This window comes from Solanum verrucosum, unplaced genomic scaffold (genome assembly GCF_900185275.1).
Source record: "Solanum verrucosum unplaced genomic scaffold, falcon-dt-bn FXZP01000261.1, whole genome shotgun sequence".
NCBI classification, from domain to species: domain Eukaryota; kingdom Viridiplantae; phylum Streptophyta; class Magnoliopsida; order Solanales; family Solanaceae; genus Solanum; species Solanum verrucosum.
The window spans coordinates 8,447,201-8,463,791 of NW_026019969.1; the positions used below are offsets into that span (position 1 = coordinate 8,447,201).

Below are 16,591 nucleotides of genomic sequence, written 5' to 3' on the forward strand. Positions count from 1 at the left end.
GACAATATTATTATAATTTTACAGCAAGTAATGTGAATGCGCGTCTCTGATAGCAAATGGGCTTTTGTGGAGATGGAAGCCTATAGGGATGCTACTTGAATCAATGGTACCATGGGATATTTAACGCTTTTTACCCTGTATAGGTTTAGTCTTAGCATTTTGGTTTGTCATATATGTGATGCGCATTGTAATATGGGTGTCTAATTGGTTTTGGGTTCATGGAATGTTCATTTGAGTTTTCTTTTTGTACGGAAGTCTGAGCCTTTTCTAGAGTAATTCATGAGATATTTTTCCTGTTTTAGTGTTTTTGAAACACCTATTATTCATGCTAATACTTATAATAGCTATGTTTACGGGTTCTCTTAATTAATACTGTTGGATTTCCGGGCTTATAGTTGGGGTGGTTTGCAAAGCTCTGGATGTGACTCGAAGAGCTATATGAGGGGTATAAGTGTTTGATTGTTATATATATATTAGCAGTTAATTGTATTTTAAGTGTGTATATTATTTGTTCCTAAAAATAATGGTATTGTATCCTAAAGGAGTCTGAACAAAGAATCTAATCCTAAATCTATTTAACTAACAATCTCATGAAATATTATTGAGCGCAAGTAATTTAGATTGCAGTAAAAATAGTGGCATTATCGTTAATACGTCATGCATATTGTGCTCAATAAACCTCAAGATCTTTTAACGGAAGGCTAAGAAATAGAAGTAAAGCCACCTATGGGTGCTTTACCATCATAAATAGAAATTCCCAATATCTGCTAGTTAGAACAGTTTTTCTTGAAACAAATATTTTGATTAATTATTGGGCAAATCAAAGCTAACGTTTGGCTATAGATTTCCAAATATTATTTGGTAAAATTTCACCATGTGTTTGGCCATAGTATTTGGGTAACATATTTGTCAATTGGATCTTCGTTACAACAAATAACAAGTAGTGTCTATGACACCGGAGCAATGTGGTAGTTTGGAAACAAGCATCATTCCATATATTGTGAAGTAGACAAAGCTAACTTTGTTACCTTGAGCCGAGTGTTCATCATTTTCATCAACAATCATATCATCATTTTCATATTCACTGAATAATTCATCACTACTTTGGCGTTCGCGTAAAAAGTTATGTAATACAACACAAACAACTACTATAGAAGGTGTTTTGTAAAAGATAAAAGTTTGGTGTAAAATTTCAATTTTTAAAAGATCCCAAATAATGAGATTTGGCCCAAATGCTAGAAAAAACTAGTAATTGGAAATTTGGGATATTTGCCAAATAATGACAAATTGTATGGACAAACATTATTTGCTAAATTTCCCCCCAGATATTACTTGGAAAATCTATGGCCAAACGGGTCCAAAGTTGGGTACATCATGAATCAAAGATGGGGATCTATTATCCATTCCATAGCATTATTCATATAACCCGAAGCCCGAGCTAACTGGTGGACACAATGGTTTGTTGATCTTTTAACGAAAGACAAAATTTTAACGAAAGACAGAGCTAACTAGTTGGCACAATGATTTGTTGATTTTTTAACGAAAGACAGATATAGAAATAAAGTCACACATAAGTGTTTTACAATCATGAAAAATAACATCAAAGCACAATGGTTTGTTACTCTTTTAACGAAAGACAGAGCTAACTGGTGGGCACAATGATTTGTTGATCTTTTAACGAAAGACAGAAATAGAAGTAAAGCCACACATAAAGTGTTTTACAATCATGAAAAATAACATCAAAGTAGGAGTTGTTTCCGCAGTCTCTTTCCACAGCTTGTTTAACCAAAAGATAATTCATCTCTACAACTATTGATATTGTTGTAAAGTGTTGTTTTAGCCAGCTTAATACTTCTCGAACACCCTAAGCCTCGGCCATAAATGAGTCATGTTGTCTCCATAACCAACTAGAGCAACCTCTGATGAAGTTTCCATGAGAATTCCGAACTAGCATGCCGACTCTTGTTATTCTCGAAGTAAAATCCCAAGAAGAAAAGCATTTTGTTGCAAAATCAGGTTCTATCACAAATAGAATTAGAGGTCAGTGTTCTTGCCTTAGTCCAATCTTGCCAAAATCAAGCTATCTTTTGGATAATAATTTTAGGCCGTAGAAATCTTTCCTTCTACACAAGGTTATTTCTAGCTTTCCAAATTTCTCATAGAATCATGATAGCTTCATGTAATTGATCAAGAGTCACGATACCAATCAACGACTTAAGCTAATTCAATAGCAATGGTCCAAATTATCATCATCCCAATGATTAAACAGTGGAATATTGTTTCTAGGCAGAATTTTTTTAAAACAAAAAAGATAAGAGAACAACGACTTTGCGAGTAGTGTTATAACTTTAAGGGGTGGAAATGCAAATATTTGAAACTTAGAAGGGTGCTCTGTGACTTCCAAAATTCTTATTATATATACTACAGGGGAACAAAGCGGAGCGGAAAAATACCCGAAAGTTGGATTCAAATTGACCTGATAAATCTTTTAGCCTAGGGTTTCTTTCTATCTCCGGCGTGCACCGGTAAATCGAATTGGTTCCCGGAAATACTCGGTCAGTTCTGTGGAATTGTAATTAGTTTGATCAATTAATAGAGAAAAGATGCAAAGCGGAGATGAAGTTAGCATTGAAGAATTGGCCTCGAATCTCTCTACTTACAAAGAACAACTTCAGCAGGTAAAACCCTAATTTATTAAGATTTCTTCCTAACGAATTGTAATTGTAATTTTGAAGAATTTTCTTCCTCAATTTTGTTTATTTTTCCAGCTTCAAATCCCCTTTTATCTTTTTCTTGAACTCAAACGATTACTATATTGATCATCTGTCTTAATTTCAAGTGTTCGTTCCAATTAAGAGAAACTCATAAGCTTATGTACACATACACATTGTTGATTGGTGTCAGCCTTCAAGCTGCAATTAGGTTGTTCGATAAGGGTACTAGAGAAAAAAAAGGATTTTGGGGTGGGGATTTCTTTTTAAAAAAATATCCTTGGGTTCTACTTTTCTGGTGTGTTTACAACTTAATTTTTTTGAAGATACAAATAGCTTAAGCAAGTTTCATTAGTATTCGAGTTGAAGGAGCCTTGGAAAATGATGAAGTCAGCTTGGTGATCCAACCTATATAGATACCACAACTCAAATCAAGCAATTCCTAAAGTCGCATTAGAATTAACTTTGCTTAAGGACAATTTTATTTAATAGAAGGCATAAGAGATGGAGTGTCCTAGTTGATAATGTGCTATGTCTGATTTTTGGGTGATTATAGATATTAAGTTGACTTGGTAACATTAGAATGTTAAGAGACTTCACTGTACTTTGGAGTCTCTGACTGATGCTGTCTATGGTCCCTGCGGGTTTTACTAGAAGGGTTTATCAACTGGTAGCAATGAAAACTTCCAAATATTGTGGAAAGGAAATGTGGTTATGTTATTCCTTGTTGCACACTCTTTCACTTCAAGCATATCTCATTTATAAAATGTTGCAGCTTCTGTACTTCAAATTTACAAAATTTCCTTTATTTTTTACCAGGTGCGACAACTGTTACATGATGAACCAGACAACTCTGAATATATTGACATGGAGAAAGAGCTTGTTGAGGTGACATTTTGTACTTGTTTGTGGTTCTTCTCTTCTTTTTTTAATTGTTTTCTTTTTGAGAAAATTTCTTTCAAACGTTTTCTTAATGGTATCTCCCATTAGCTTATTACCACTATCCTGTCATTTCTCTGAGAAATCCATTAGTACAAAAGGTTATGTCTTCTTTGTAGATAAATATTATCTCTCTTTTCTGAATTAATTACCAGTATCACTTTCTTCTCTCTTTTTCTCACACGAACATTATATTGCCGATAAACAAGCAGTGTGAAGGAACTATTCGTGACTGAAGAAACATAAGTTTATCATTTGGTTTTAAAGGTGAGGATTTTATTTCATAGAGTAAATATTACCCCACTGGTAGTGAGGCGTGTGGCGATTGTAAAATTTTGGAGCTAGCAACTTTCTCAAGGTGTCCATCACTTCCCTGTCTTGATTCTATTGCAGGTCTGCGATATGTGATGGTGGCCAGCATACCTCTATCCCATGATTTCAGATGTCACTCTGTGAATCTAAGTTTGGAATTAAAAAATTAATTTGTTTATTGGCTCTTGTAAAGCAAATAGTACTAAACCAGGATGACTTTCTGAATTGCAGGTAATTGCCTTAACAGAAGAGCTCCTTGTAACTGCAAAACAAAGTGAAGATGGGATGGGTACCGGGACCAGTGCTGATGCATCTCATGGTTTCCACCATTCTGAGAATTCTGATATGGTATATCATAAAAATTACGTTGTTAGAGTATATTATTCCTTGGTGGATATTCCTCTCCCTATAATTCTTGAAAAGCATTAATTTTTAATTGAAAAAGATGGAATTATCTTGTGCTGTTAATGATTGTATATCTAAAGTGGTTTCTGGCTAATTTCTACCAAAGAAAGGCTCCCTTTCTTGATGTTAGTTTCTAAAAATGGTTGTAATTCCCAACCCGTTTTAGGTAAGGAGCCTCCATGGATGTAATTTGCAAGGCTTTATCTTTTTGTACTTTTGAGATCGATTGTATGAATCCTCAATATCATAAATACTCTGTTTGGTCAACATAGAATATTGTGTTTCTTTCCTTTTGATGGATTTTATATATATATATATATATATATATATATTACATAGTAAGCGTGAGTAAATTGGTATCTCATTCTTCTGTCATGTGTATCATTGATTTAATCCTTTTTTGGCTAATGGCCATAAGTGTTTTGTTGATAGGCTTCTTCCATCTTTATTTTCATTTACTTATGCCTTATACTCCCATACAGTTGTCTCAAAGAGTTGTGTGTGTGTGTGTGGCCCTTTTTGTTTTGTTTGGTTCCTAACTTCCTCTTTCCACAGGAATTAGGATCAATATTGGACCATGCTGATAAGTTTCCTGTGGGCACTAAAGTACAAGCTGTTTATAGTGAAGACGGAGAGTGGTGAGTAGGAACTTCTGTGGTGAATTGCTCTTTTTTCCTTTTTCAACTTATGAAGATCTTTTACTATTTTCAATTGTTCTTTACCTTTTATGTCTCTTTCTTATTGTTGATTTAGTTGATTTTCCAGGTATGATGCTACTATTCATGCGCACACTCCAAATGGCTATTATGTCTGTTATGATGAATGGGGTAACAAGGAAGAGGTATTGCCTTCTTCTTTATGCTTTTATGGGAATTGTTTTGATTCGCTCCGGAGCCTGTTTCAGTTTTGAGCATTCTCTTTTTCTTCTTTTCTTTTAACTACTATATCTATGTTGTTTTTGGCCTAAATAATCCTGTGATCTTGTTACTTCTGCTAACTAGGCTAGACCATTTCTCTTTTCCAGCTTCTATGTTGCCAGGCTATCTTTAGTTCTCCGATTGAAATTAAGAAATGATTGTTTCCCTTGTTTTTGATCTGTTCTGGACTTCTGGGCCTCTGGATTATGGCGTTATGAAATTTTTGCCTTGTTTTTGCTCTGATATACAAATGCAAAAACACGATGTCTCGAATATTCAGGTTTAGTGTATTTTGTGTTTGTTTTGAGATTTTGGAGTATAGATTGTTTGAGTCTATTTTCAGGTGTATTGGGGAAATTTTCTGAAAGAGAAGAATAAAATAGTTTTTGTGGTGGAATGAAATCTCTCATAGCCCCCCAATAGATTCTTCTTTCTTTTCCAATGGGATGTTATTATGTTGTTTTGATGGGTGCACTAATCCCTTTAATCTTGTAACCCCCCTCCCCAACCAAAAGTAATTAAAAAATAGCGTTCTCTTTCGGGCCTTTCATATGGATGTTGAAAGTACAGTGAGATGTGTATCAATATGCCAATGTCATACTGTCACACCCAGGCAGATAAATAGAATGCCTGGTAGGTTAAGTGTCGGAGTTAATGTGAGATTAATGTAACGTCAACAACTTGTAATTTCAGGTGGATCATGCTAATATAAGACCATTTGAAGAGGCATCTGTCAACCCTTTAGTTGAAGCAGAAAAGATAGCTGAGGCCACTAAACAAGCTCTCAAACGAAAGATAGCTCAAGCTGCATCTAGTGATATCCAATCTCGAAGTTTGCCAGCAAAGCTTCTCATTGATCCTAATGATCCAGAAGATGTGGTATGTTAAAAGTCAATTTTAGAGTTGAAGGTTGGGAAAATGATATTTGAGAACCAACTTGGTATTCCTCCATGTGTTCTGTTGTATTTTTCCTCATCAATTTACTTGATATGTTGATAGGACAGGCTATATGGTTGGGGTCTAATCTGCTTAAAGTAATCCTTATTTTCTTGAAAGAGAGATCAGCTCTGCACCATTTGCAGACTGGTCTAGGTACTATAACTTCAAAGCAGTTGCAAGTAATCCAACATTACTGATAAGTATAAAAGTTAAAGGATTCATTAAATAATTAGAGCAGGGGATAGTTGATTTTTTACATGGTTACTCATCCACCTTTACTTGCTTTCACCTCTTGCGTTCTCTGGTTTCATGATTCAGAAATTGTCTGTTTTTGTTTTCATCCCTGCTCATGACCTCATCTTTATTTCATAGAAAGCTGCCAAAAAGAAAAAGATTCATGCTTTCAAGTCTAAGGTACGGATAGAGCAACTTGAGGTTGCTCAAAACAAGAGGCAAAACGCTTGGCAACAGTTTCAGTCAACTAAAGGCCAGACTAAGAAGGTATGCTGGTCGGTTATTCTCAGATTTGCTAACCTGATGTATGAATCGGGATTTTAAGAGAGGCTGCTTACTATTCAATAGGATAATTTTTAATTTGAATAAGTACCAAGTAGTCAAGTACTATGCAATATGATAGATAATGGCTCATTGTCAATTAATCTGCTGGCAGCATAACATCGATGGGTATTGAGATCGTCTTCTGTAGTAATCACTTTTGACTGCCAATAGCAAAACAAACTGTTGAAATAAACGGAGGCTCCTAGAATCCTTGAACTGTTTCACGCAGTGCTTACCTCTAAAAATTGCTCTTATTGCCAACTCTTGAAATTCAAATAAATTAAGGATCTAATAAAACAAAAGGTTGAGTAGTGATTGTAACTTAAGACAAGAAGCTGGGTTAAAGGTGAGTGTATGTAAGGGGTGGGGTTATGATGGTATTGTTTATATGGCATGCATCTTCTTGTTTATCATTGCTTCTTTTGGGGAATAAAGAAATATGATTGTGCCTTTTATGAAAATAATGGGTACTCAGTTACCACAGAGTTCTTGTACCGCCTTGCCCTGTCTATATTATATTTCTCACTTCTATGTTATCAGAAAATTATATTTTGTTACTTCTATCAAATGCTGTTCATGTATATAAATAAACAACTCCATAATTTTACTTGTGTTTGTTAAAAGCTGTGTTTATTCTGCAAAAGATTTCACATGGCTATTGGGGTTTCTTTATCCCATAGTTGTCGTAGTTATTCATAGTTTTGCTTGTGGTCTCAAAGTAGTAGACAGATTTGTGTGGCATTACACTTGTATCATCTTTTTTAGAGCCTTTTAAGCTGGTGTTTCTTATGCATATTATTTATTTTTCAGGTGGGCTTTTTCTCTGGTCGAAAGCGTGAGAGCATCTTCAAGTCTCCGGAAGATCCTCATGGTAAGGTTGGTGTAACTGGAAGTGGCAAAGGTTTGACAGATTTTCAAAAGAGGGAAAAGCATTTGCATCTAAAAGGCGCAAATTCTGAGGCTTCTGATGAGTAGATGTTGGTCTCCACACCATTGTCCGTTCATCTTCTGGCTGCCTTATGTTTAGTATGTTCTCTACCTATATGTAATCTGATGTTTCTCCCTAGTACAGAGTTCTTGATGACTCCGCCAGGGTTTACTTTTCACTTTCTTTTTATTTTTCCGTCTTTTTTCGTGTATCGACCAAGTGATTTTAGTTCCTGGCTTTATCTCCTCGACTGGGTTGATTCATTCTGATAGTCATCTTAATCTACTATAATTATGTCACATTTACTGGCAAATCTTGAATAAGCTAATGGTTAATACATAAAAAACCACATAGACCAACTTTCATACTTCAAAGTATGGGGTGTTGCTGTTATTCCCTTGAACTATACTAAATGAAATTCATTATGTTAAAATAAATTAATAACAAATAATAGACTCAATTGCTGATTACAACTTACATTTGTCAATAAGTTGAAGGGACATAGAGGCTATCTTTCAAGTGTTGGCTGAAAAATACCCCTTTCATTTGATGTCATATGTAAGTATATCATCATCATAGCAATGCACTTACATGGGAAAAGTGTTCTAGGAAATTATTTCATAAAAATGTACTTCCATCAACATTATAGGCTAGGCTTATCCTATTCCATCTAGGAAAGTGAATAATAGTAATAATTGTAAAAAAATAAAATAAAGTCACACTGATTCAAATTGTGTTGCTAGAAGCTATGATACATATGATGACCAAAAGGATGGAAGCTATGATACACTTTTAGTTAACATACTAATGAGCATTTGAAGAAGTGGTTTTTTTAAGGGAATATAAGAGGGGCCAAGCTCCAACATGAAAAACATGTCCAAGACATGTTTGTTTTGAGAAGACTAAATGATTGAGGTAAAAACAGTAAAATTGAGGTCATCATGTTTATATATATAGCTAGCTTACTAGATTTTCCATTGGAATATCTATATATGTCTCCCATTTTCCCCTTCCCACCTAAAAAAAGCCCCACCTTGTCCTTCTCACTTACTTCTCTTTTTGACTTTATCTATATGTGCTTTCATTATGTTCCATGAATATTCATCACATAGGAGTTGTTATTTTTGCTTTAGAGGGGAGCCAAAACAACTACACTATGCCCAAAAAAAAGGTATATAAACTATTCACATGAAGTTTCTAGTGTAGTGCTATATTATTCAAAAGTTGTCTTAAATCACTAATTTGAATTCTTAGTGCATGTAACATTCTTATCTTTTTTCTATATACAATTCCTTCAAATAAGTGAAAGGAAAGGAACCAAACCTATTATTTTGAATATAGAGGTCAATTTTTTCTTTTTTGATTGATAATGATGCGGCAAAGAAATTTAGATACATTGAATGTTGTAAATGGAATGCTACCTAAATTTTATAAAGCCAGAGGTTTGGGAAGACCGACTAAAAATAATCTTTGAAAAGGAGACCTCCTTTTTTAGCAAAAAGTGTGTTATTATAAAACTATTAAATGGTTCCTTTTTAAGAGTAAGTTTTATGCATATTTAATAAATATATATTTATATGATCAAGTTTCTAACAAGGTAAATACAAGTGAATTTCTAGGACAAACATTACAAATTAAAATATTAGAGTACTTTGACATATTAGGGGGCATAAATTTTAGAAAGTGATGTCATTATTCTTTATGACTCAGGTAATCACTATCATATGTTCTTTCTATTCTTTTTAATTTGAGGTTGGTGAAATAAAAGAGAGTTGAGACAGAAAAATATTCAACCCTTCGGGTTGGCCCAGTGGTTTGAGCTTGGGACTTCCATGTTGGAGGTCTCAAGTTCGAAACCCTTTGCCAACGAAAGCAAGGAGTTTGCCTTCTGGGTTGAGCTCGTCGCACTAGGCTTGCTTAGTGCGGGTTACCTCTCCTATGTGGTTTGCGAGCTATTGCATAGGAGCGGGGGTTTTACCCTGTGCGCACCCAAAGGGTAGCGGCTGCGGATTTCCCTTGTCATCAAAAAATATTCAATGTTTTCAACTTATTCTCAACAAAAGAGAATATTATTTGTTGAATCAATGGCTATTTTTAGTGGACATAGGTCAACAGTTATACTGGATGGATTAGTGAAGAATGAAGAGTATACCGCATTAAACTTGAATCTCTTTAAAGAAAGTGAGATATCAATGTCTCGATCTAAATATTTATTTATTTTCTCATTTTTTTAATGATATTTATCACCAACGATGTAACCTGATGGATAAAATTTGTTACTTATTATCATGTTAATTTGAAAAGGAGACCTCCTTTTTTAGCAAAAAGTATGTTATTATAAAACTATTAAATGGTTCCTTTTTAAGAGTAAGTTTTATGCATATTTAATAAATATATATTTATATGATCAAGTTTCTAACAAGGTAAATACAAGTAAATCTCTAGGACAAACATTACAAATTAAAATATTAAAGTACTTGACATTAGGGGGCATAAATTTTAGAAAGTGATGTCATTATTCTTTATGACTCAGGTAATCACTATCATATGTTCTTTCTATTCTATTTAATTTGAGGTTGGTGAAATAAAAGAGAGTTGAGACAGAAAAATATTCAATGTTTTCAACTTATTCTCAACAAAAGAGAATATTATTTGTTGAATCAATGGTTATTTTTAGTGGACATAGGTCAACAGTTATACTGAATGGATTAGTAAAGAATGAAGATTATACCGCATTAATCTTGAATCTCTTTAAAGAAAGTGAGATATCAATGTCTCGATCTAAATATTTATTTATTTTCTCATTTTTTTTATGATATTTATCACCAACGATGTAACCTGATAGATAAAATTTGTTATTATCATGTTATGTCACATGTTAAAGTTCTATACTCACTACATCAAAAATAATCTTTAGCAACAATTAATTAACGTCGTCAATAGCTTAATTGCCACTAAAATATGTACTTTTAGCAGCAATTAGCACTCTTTGTATATATCCCTAAAGCCTTTAGCGACATTGGATTTAATGTCAATTAACTAATGTCGGTAAAGGCTTTAGAATAATTTCTTAGATGTATTACCGCATCCCCAAGGGTTAGGCCCACTTTTTACAGGTCAATGGAATCTTTATGCTCAAAACCCCGATTCAAGTAGTCATTTATTTGGTACCGCCGAAGGGGCGGGAACGGCCATTCTAACTCTTCTCGGGGGATTCCACCCACAAACGCAAAGTTTATGGCTGACTGATATGGCCCATCACCATTTAGCTATTGCATTTATTTTTCTTGTGCACAACCGATTCTGTGGCACAAGATGCGCTGGTATTGCAAAAGCAGGAATGAGTTCACAACGTTCGAATAAGCTACTCGACCGACTAAAGCTAAAAGGAGAAAGGGAGATGACTCTAGTTGTTGAGTACCCTGAGGAAGGTACCGGATCGACTTCTAGTTGTAGCGGATCTTAACACTCTTTGTTAATGTGTATAGTTATTGCCGCTGAAAGGTATTTTTGTTGTAGTGACTGATAAAAAGAGTACGTCTTAATAACTTTTAAAAAAGGTTTTATATAACCAACCAATAACATAATACCTCCATAATTAGTGGAACATTTATAGACATTTTACATATATATATATATTCCAACATCACCTAAGTAGTAGAGTTAATTATTATGTATCCCCATAATTGCCATAGGCACCTTAGAGCTAGAATTTTAGAGACAATGATTATTCCCCTAGCTAGAAGTACATAATAATTAATTTTCCACTAATTAAATTAAACTATACCATCTTCTCCAACAACTTTGGAATTTAATTCTTGATTTGTTGTTGCTGATGATGAAGATCCATTTTTGGAATACCATTTAGCCCAAAATAGATAATTGAAGAAATTGAGTAAACTCAATATTGCCAACAACCAATAGAATAGATCAAGCCTGTCTTTGTTGAGATTGTTGTCACTTAGCCAGCCACCACCATGATGAGATGAAGTGATTTTGTTCACTAAAGAAACAAGAAGTGAGCTTAAATAAAATCCAAATGAGTAAGAACAGTATGTTATGGCTGTTAAAAATGATTGCATTGACCCTTTTAAAGATTGTTTGTAGAAGAACTCAATTAGTCCAACTGCAGTGAACATTTCTGATATTCCAAATATCAAAAATTGTGGTGTGATCCAAAATATTGACAGGGTTTCGTTCGATTCCACCGCGGAAATTCTACGTTTGTTTTCCATTAAGGCTGCTGATACCATGGAGAAAGTCGCGAAGAATAACCCAACACCTATACGTTGTAGAGGTGTGATACCTGTTGAGACATAATATAATATAAATAGTAATCAGTCATAGACTATTTAACAGTTCAAACATTTTAATGAGATGTACAGTCACATAATTCAACATACCTGATTCATGACCGGTGAATTTTCTAGCGAACGGGACAAAGAATGTGTCATAGAGAGGGACTATGAAGATCAACATTATGTAAGGGATTGATTGAAGGGAAGCTGGAGGGATATGGAAGTTTTTAGTTAGTTTAGTGTTCATGGTACTTCCTTGTTGGACTGAAAATGTTTGAAGTTGTGCTAAAATGGTGTTGAAAATTATAGTGCAAGCAAATATAGGGAGGACTGAAATTAAGATCTTGACTTGCTCTACTTGTGTTACTGTGCAAAGTCTCCATCTACTAATCTCTTTTGTGGTATTTCCATCTTGCATTTTTGTGCAAGCTTTGTCCAAGAACCTGGAAACAAAAACTATTTCGCGTAAATATCTTTTAGATGATCTGATAATATAATTTTTATGATGATGTGTATTAAGTTAATCTATAGAACATTATGATGATAATATTACTAATTCAGTGTAATCTCATAGAAGGGGTCTGAGAAGGATAGTGTACGCAAATCTTAATCCTATCTTACAAAGGTAGAAAGTTTGTTTCCTTTCCAACATATTCTCATATCTTTACATTATCAAACAAGGATGGTATACACAAATCTTACTCCTATCTTAACAAGGTAGAAAGACTGTTTCCAACAAATCCTCGTATCTTTACATTATCAAACAAGAGGGATAGTGTACACAGTTCTTACTCCTATCTTAAGAAGGTAGAAAGTTTGTTTCGAACAAATCCTCGTATTTATACATTATCAAACAAAAAATAAAGTATATTACCTGCTAGGCTGCTACAACATATTATAACACAATAATAATTTTAAAATATATATACTTGCAATATCAATATATATAAAAAAAATAAAAAAAAATACCTGAATCTATTGGTGTGGAGAAGATTAATGGTGGGATTGGCATTAGGAAGAGCCTTTGTGGGGTGGGCCTTATGAAGCATATGTGCATCTGATGGAGAAACAAGTTTTCTATTTAAAAATGCTGCCACCATTACCTGCCATTAAACCACAAAAAAATAAATATAACAATAGTTAACACCACTTATTCAATAGTTCTCTAACTATTTTTTATTCTAAGTTTTATATACTGACAATTTAAAATTCAATCTTTAATGGAGAATTGTTCGGATATCAAGTATTTTTACTATGTTCGAGTCATTAAAGGAGAAAAAGATGGATACTCTAACGAGGGATGAAAAAATAAAAAAATGATGAGGCTCTTTCCTAGAATATGCATGAATTAGAATACGACAACTTACATAGGTTATGTTGATTTAATTAAGTTGTTTTATTTAATATATGGAAGGATTACTTTAATGTTGTTGGTGAAAGTTAACAAAATTGCATACATAATCAAATAATATTATTTATATTAAAGATTCACAAATATAATTATTTTTTAAAATTGTAGCATTAGCAAACAGAGAAAATGGCAGCCAACCCAATTCTAAATCGTCATTATTAGACATCCTGTAATAATGTAATATTAAAAGGAGAAACAAAAGTCAAACATAAAAGAAGGAATATAAAAATACAAAAACAAAAAACTTGTTGTTTCTTATCCTAAAAGACCTTAAAAAGTTTTCCAATGCTCCATTCGTACGCGTAATGGGACCATCGAACTATTATCCTTGTCCCATCGATCAATTAAATTCGAGATAAAATAATTCCATATCTTATTTTAAATTTATTAAGTATTTTTTATCTCACTTATCAATCAATCTTAGCTTGTATAAAAAATTTACACTATCAATTCATGGAAGAATTTTTGACACTATCACGTAACCAAAGGATATTTACCCTGTTGTTCAGATTCTTTAAAAAATATCAACATGTGTATGTCAGATACTTTAAAAATAGTGTATTTTTAGAGTATAATAACATATTTGGAGAGTCCGAGCCTAAAAAATTAGTTACCTATCGTGTAAAAGTGACATGATAGTATATATAAATATTGTTTACACTGATGATATATATTTTTACCTGTGCAATAGGAGTGAAAATGCTTCCTTGAGGAGGTTTATTTCTGTAAAAAAGAGTACCACAAACTAAGCAAATTAATCCCAAAGCCATAGCAGCAGCTGAGACACCAAATCCAACATCCATTCCAGAATGTGTTTGCACATAAACAAGTATTGTTAGTGCAATTAATTCACCCATTGAAAATGCAAAATAAGCAGCATTGAAATATCTTGAAAGTTGTTTTGATTGCTTTGGATTTTCTTGATTAAATTGGTCACCACCATGGGCTATCATATTTGGTTTTACACATCCACTCCCTAATGCCACCAAATATAATGCCACAAAGAATATTAAGGCTTTGAAGCCTTTTGCTTCCACACATTTGTCTCCATCTGTTAGCATGTTGCATTTTGGTGGCTTTAGTTGTGGTAGATGAGCCTGAACTGACAGTAATATGAAACCCTACACAAGTTTAAAAAAAAGAATAATTATGGCGGATTCAAAATTTAAACTACTATATGGATTACGATTTTTAAGGTTCAAAAATCTACTATTTCTTGTTGTGTTAAAAGTAATGAATTCAAATTAATTCGGCACATGCATGCATCACCCATCACCAAGTACAGGTTAAGTTGACTTACAACAATAACAGACGATTTTTTAAGTTAAGTGTTACATGGTAATCTAGAAAAATAGAATAATAATACGTTATAATATGTTAGACGGATATAAGTTTTGTGTATATAATTTAAACTCAATAAATAAATAATTTTTATAGAGAATGAATTCATGGGGTATGAGTTCTTGGTTTCAAGAAAAAAAAAATTCTCATTCTAATTTCTTATGAAGTGAAGAACAAATATATATATTCAACCTAACCAAATTATTAAATAAAATTTTTTAGAGTACCCTTATTTTGACTTCCTTTTTAGCTAGAACATGATAATGACAAGTAAAATAGAAGCATGGTTATGAACAGCTAGCAAAAAGTAGGTAATAAATTAAATGTTCATGCTTTATTTCATACAAAACACATTCAATTAAGCATAGTATAAATACGTCTTTTTCATTATTAGTCAAAGGACCACCTAGCTAGTTTTTGTGCTATGAGTTTTGGACCAACTTGACATGGTATTTTAGATAAGAAAGCTAAGAAGGTAGAAAGAGACAAAAAGGAGAATAATAACGTGTTTAAGTTATATACATCGTTCATATGATAAATATTACACATCAAGTTATCTTTTTGTAACGTAACAGATAATCTGTCTTATTTTCGTGATATAAAAAAATGAAAAAGGTATAGGTACGTACCGAAAGTTCGATAAATCCAAAAATGAGTATGGTCCAGAAGGAAGCAAGATAAGAGTCGGATAGATAGCCTCCAAGCAATGAAAGGATAAAAATAGTGCCTATAAAGTTTGTCACGATATTTGCCGATTCTGACAATGAAAAGTGCATTTCATTTATCACATATGTTATAAGGTTATTTCCAACTGCTGCTATTCCCATTATCTCAAATCCTTGTAATCCTGCATTTTCATTTCACACAAACAATATGTGTTAATTTTAAACATATATAACTATAGTACTTCACGTCAAAAGTTATGAGTCCAGATGAACAGACGTCAAAATGCACATAACTTAAAACACATGGTATGTAATATGTATAAGCTAAGTTGCGCGGGCTCTGCAAAAATACACTACTTTTGACGAATCTGACACAACCATTTTTTGAAGAGTCGGATCAACAAAAAAGATAATGAGTAGTAAGTACCAAGAACAAAGGCAGCAGCTTTCATTCCACCATGTTTGATAGGATTTGAAGGTCTTCCTCTCCAATCAACACTTGTAGTAGTAGTAGTGATGATGACATCTTCACATGAGTTATTATTGTTGTTGTCTCCTCTAGCTGCAGCCTCCATCATCTCCATATAATTACTATATATATATATATATGATCCAAGTTTTCTCTATGAATATGTGTGTTGTTTATAATTTTCTTAGTTATGAAGAGATTAATAAAAATGATATTATGAGTAGAAAAAGAGAATTTTCTGTGGGAAAAGTAGGAAGAGGGCGTGGGGGAAATTAAAGTAGTTTCATGCTCTATTAATGTGCTGAAAATGAGGCTAGTGGCCTCTTCTATTTATATTTAAAAAATCAAACCTTATTGCTTGGATATTGAGATTTTAGACAAACAGACACCACTCTCTAGTTACTATTTATTATCACTTCCCCACACATTATACACCTCTTTACTTGTCCCATCAAAAGAAGGAGAATATCCGTAATTTTATTGGTGAGTGTTCGGTTATCTAATTATTTTTTCTACATCTCTTCAAAAAAAAAGTAATGCGTGAGTTTCACCTTTACCTTTAGCTTATATTCCTTTTATTCACTTTTTACTTGCCTACTATACTAAAAATAAATATTTATTTTTATTTGTATAATTTAGAAATCAAAAATAATTTAACATTTTATACCTATTTTATCTTTATTTATATGTACCTACCA

The 16,591-nt window shown here is 33.0% G+C and overlaps 2 protein-coding genes across 2 annotated transcripts; one reads left to right on the forward strand and one right to left on the reverse strand.

Moving 5' to 3' along the window:
• Positions 1 to 2,444: 2,444 nt before the first annotated feature.
• Positions 2,445 to 8,008, forward strand: LOC125815751 (uncharacterized). The gene is made up of 8 exons (XM_049495299.1): positions 2,445 to 2,678; positions 3,531 to 3,599; positions 4,194 to 4,310; positions 4,923 to 5,005; positions 5,133 to 5,208; positions 5,978 to 6,163; positions 6,596 to 6,724; positions 7,592 to 8,008. Exons 1-8 carry the CDS (start codon positions 2,604 to 2,606, stop codon positions 7,754 to 7,756), a joined length of 900 nt encoding a protein of 299 aa, XP_049351256.1. The 5' UTR covers positions 2,445 to 2,603; the 3' UTR covers positions 7,757 to 8,008.
• A 3,252-nt stretch (positions 8,009 to 11,260) lies between these two features.
• LOC125816085 (protein NRT1/ PTR FAMILY 4.3) lies at positions 11,261 to 16,184 on the reverse strand. The gene is made up of 6 exons (XM_049495678.1): positions 15,852 to 16,184; positions 15,389 to 15,606; positions 14,099 to 14,539; positions 12,977 to 13,110; positions 12,113 to 12,450; positions 11,261 to 12,015 (listed from the first exon to the last, which is right to left on the reverse strand). Exons 1-6 carry the CDS (start codon positions 16,006 to 16,008, stop codon positions 11,486 to 11,488), a joined length of 1,818 nt encoding a protein of 605 aa, XP_049351635.1. The 5' UTR covers positions 16,009 to 16,184; the 3' UTR covers positions 11,261 to 11,485.
• Between the last annotated feature and the right edge of the window lie 407 nt (positions 16,185 to 16,591).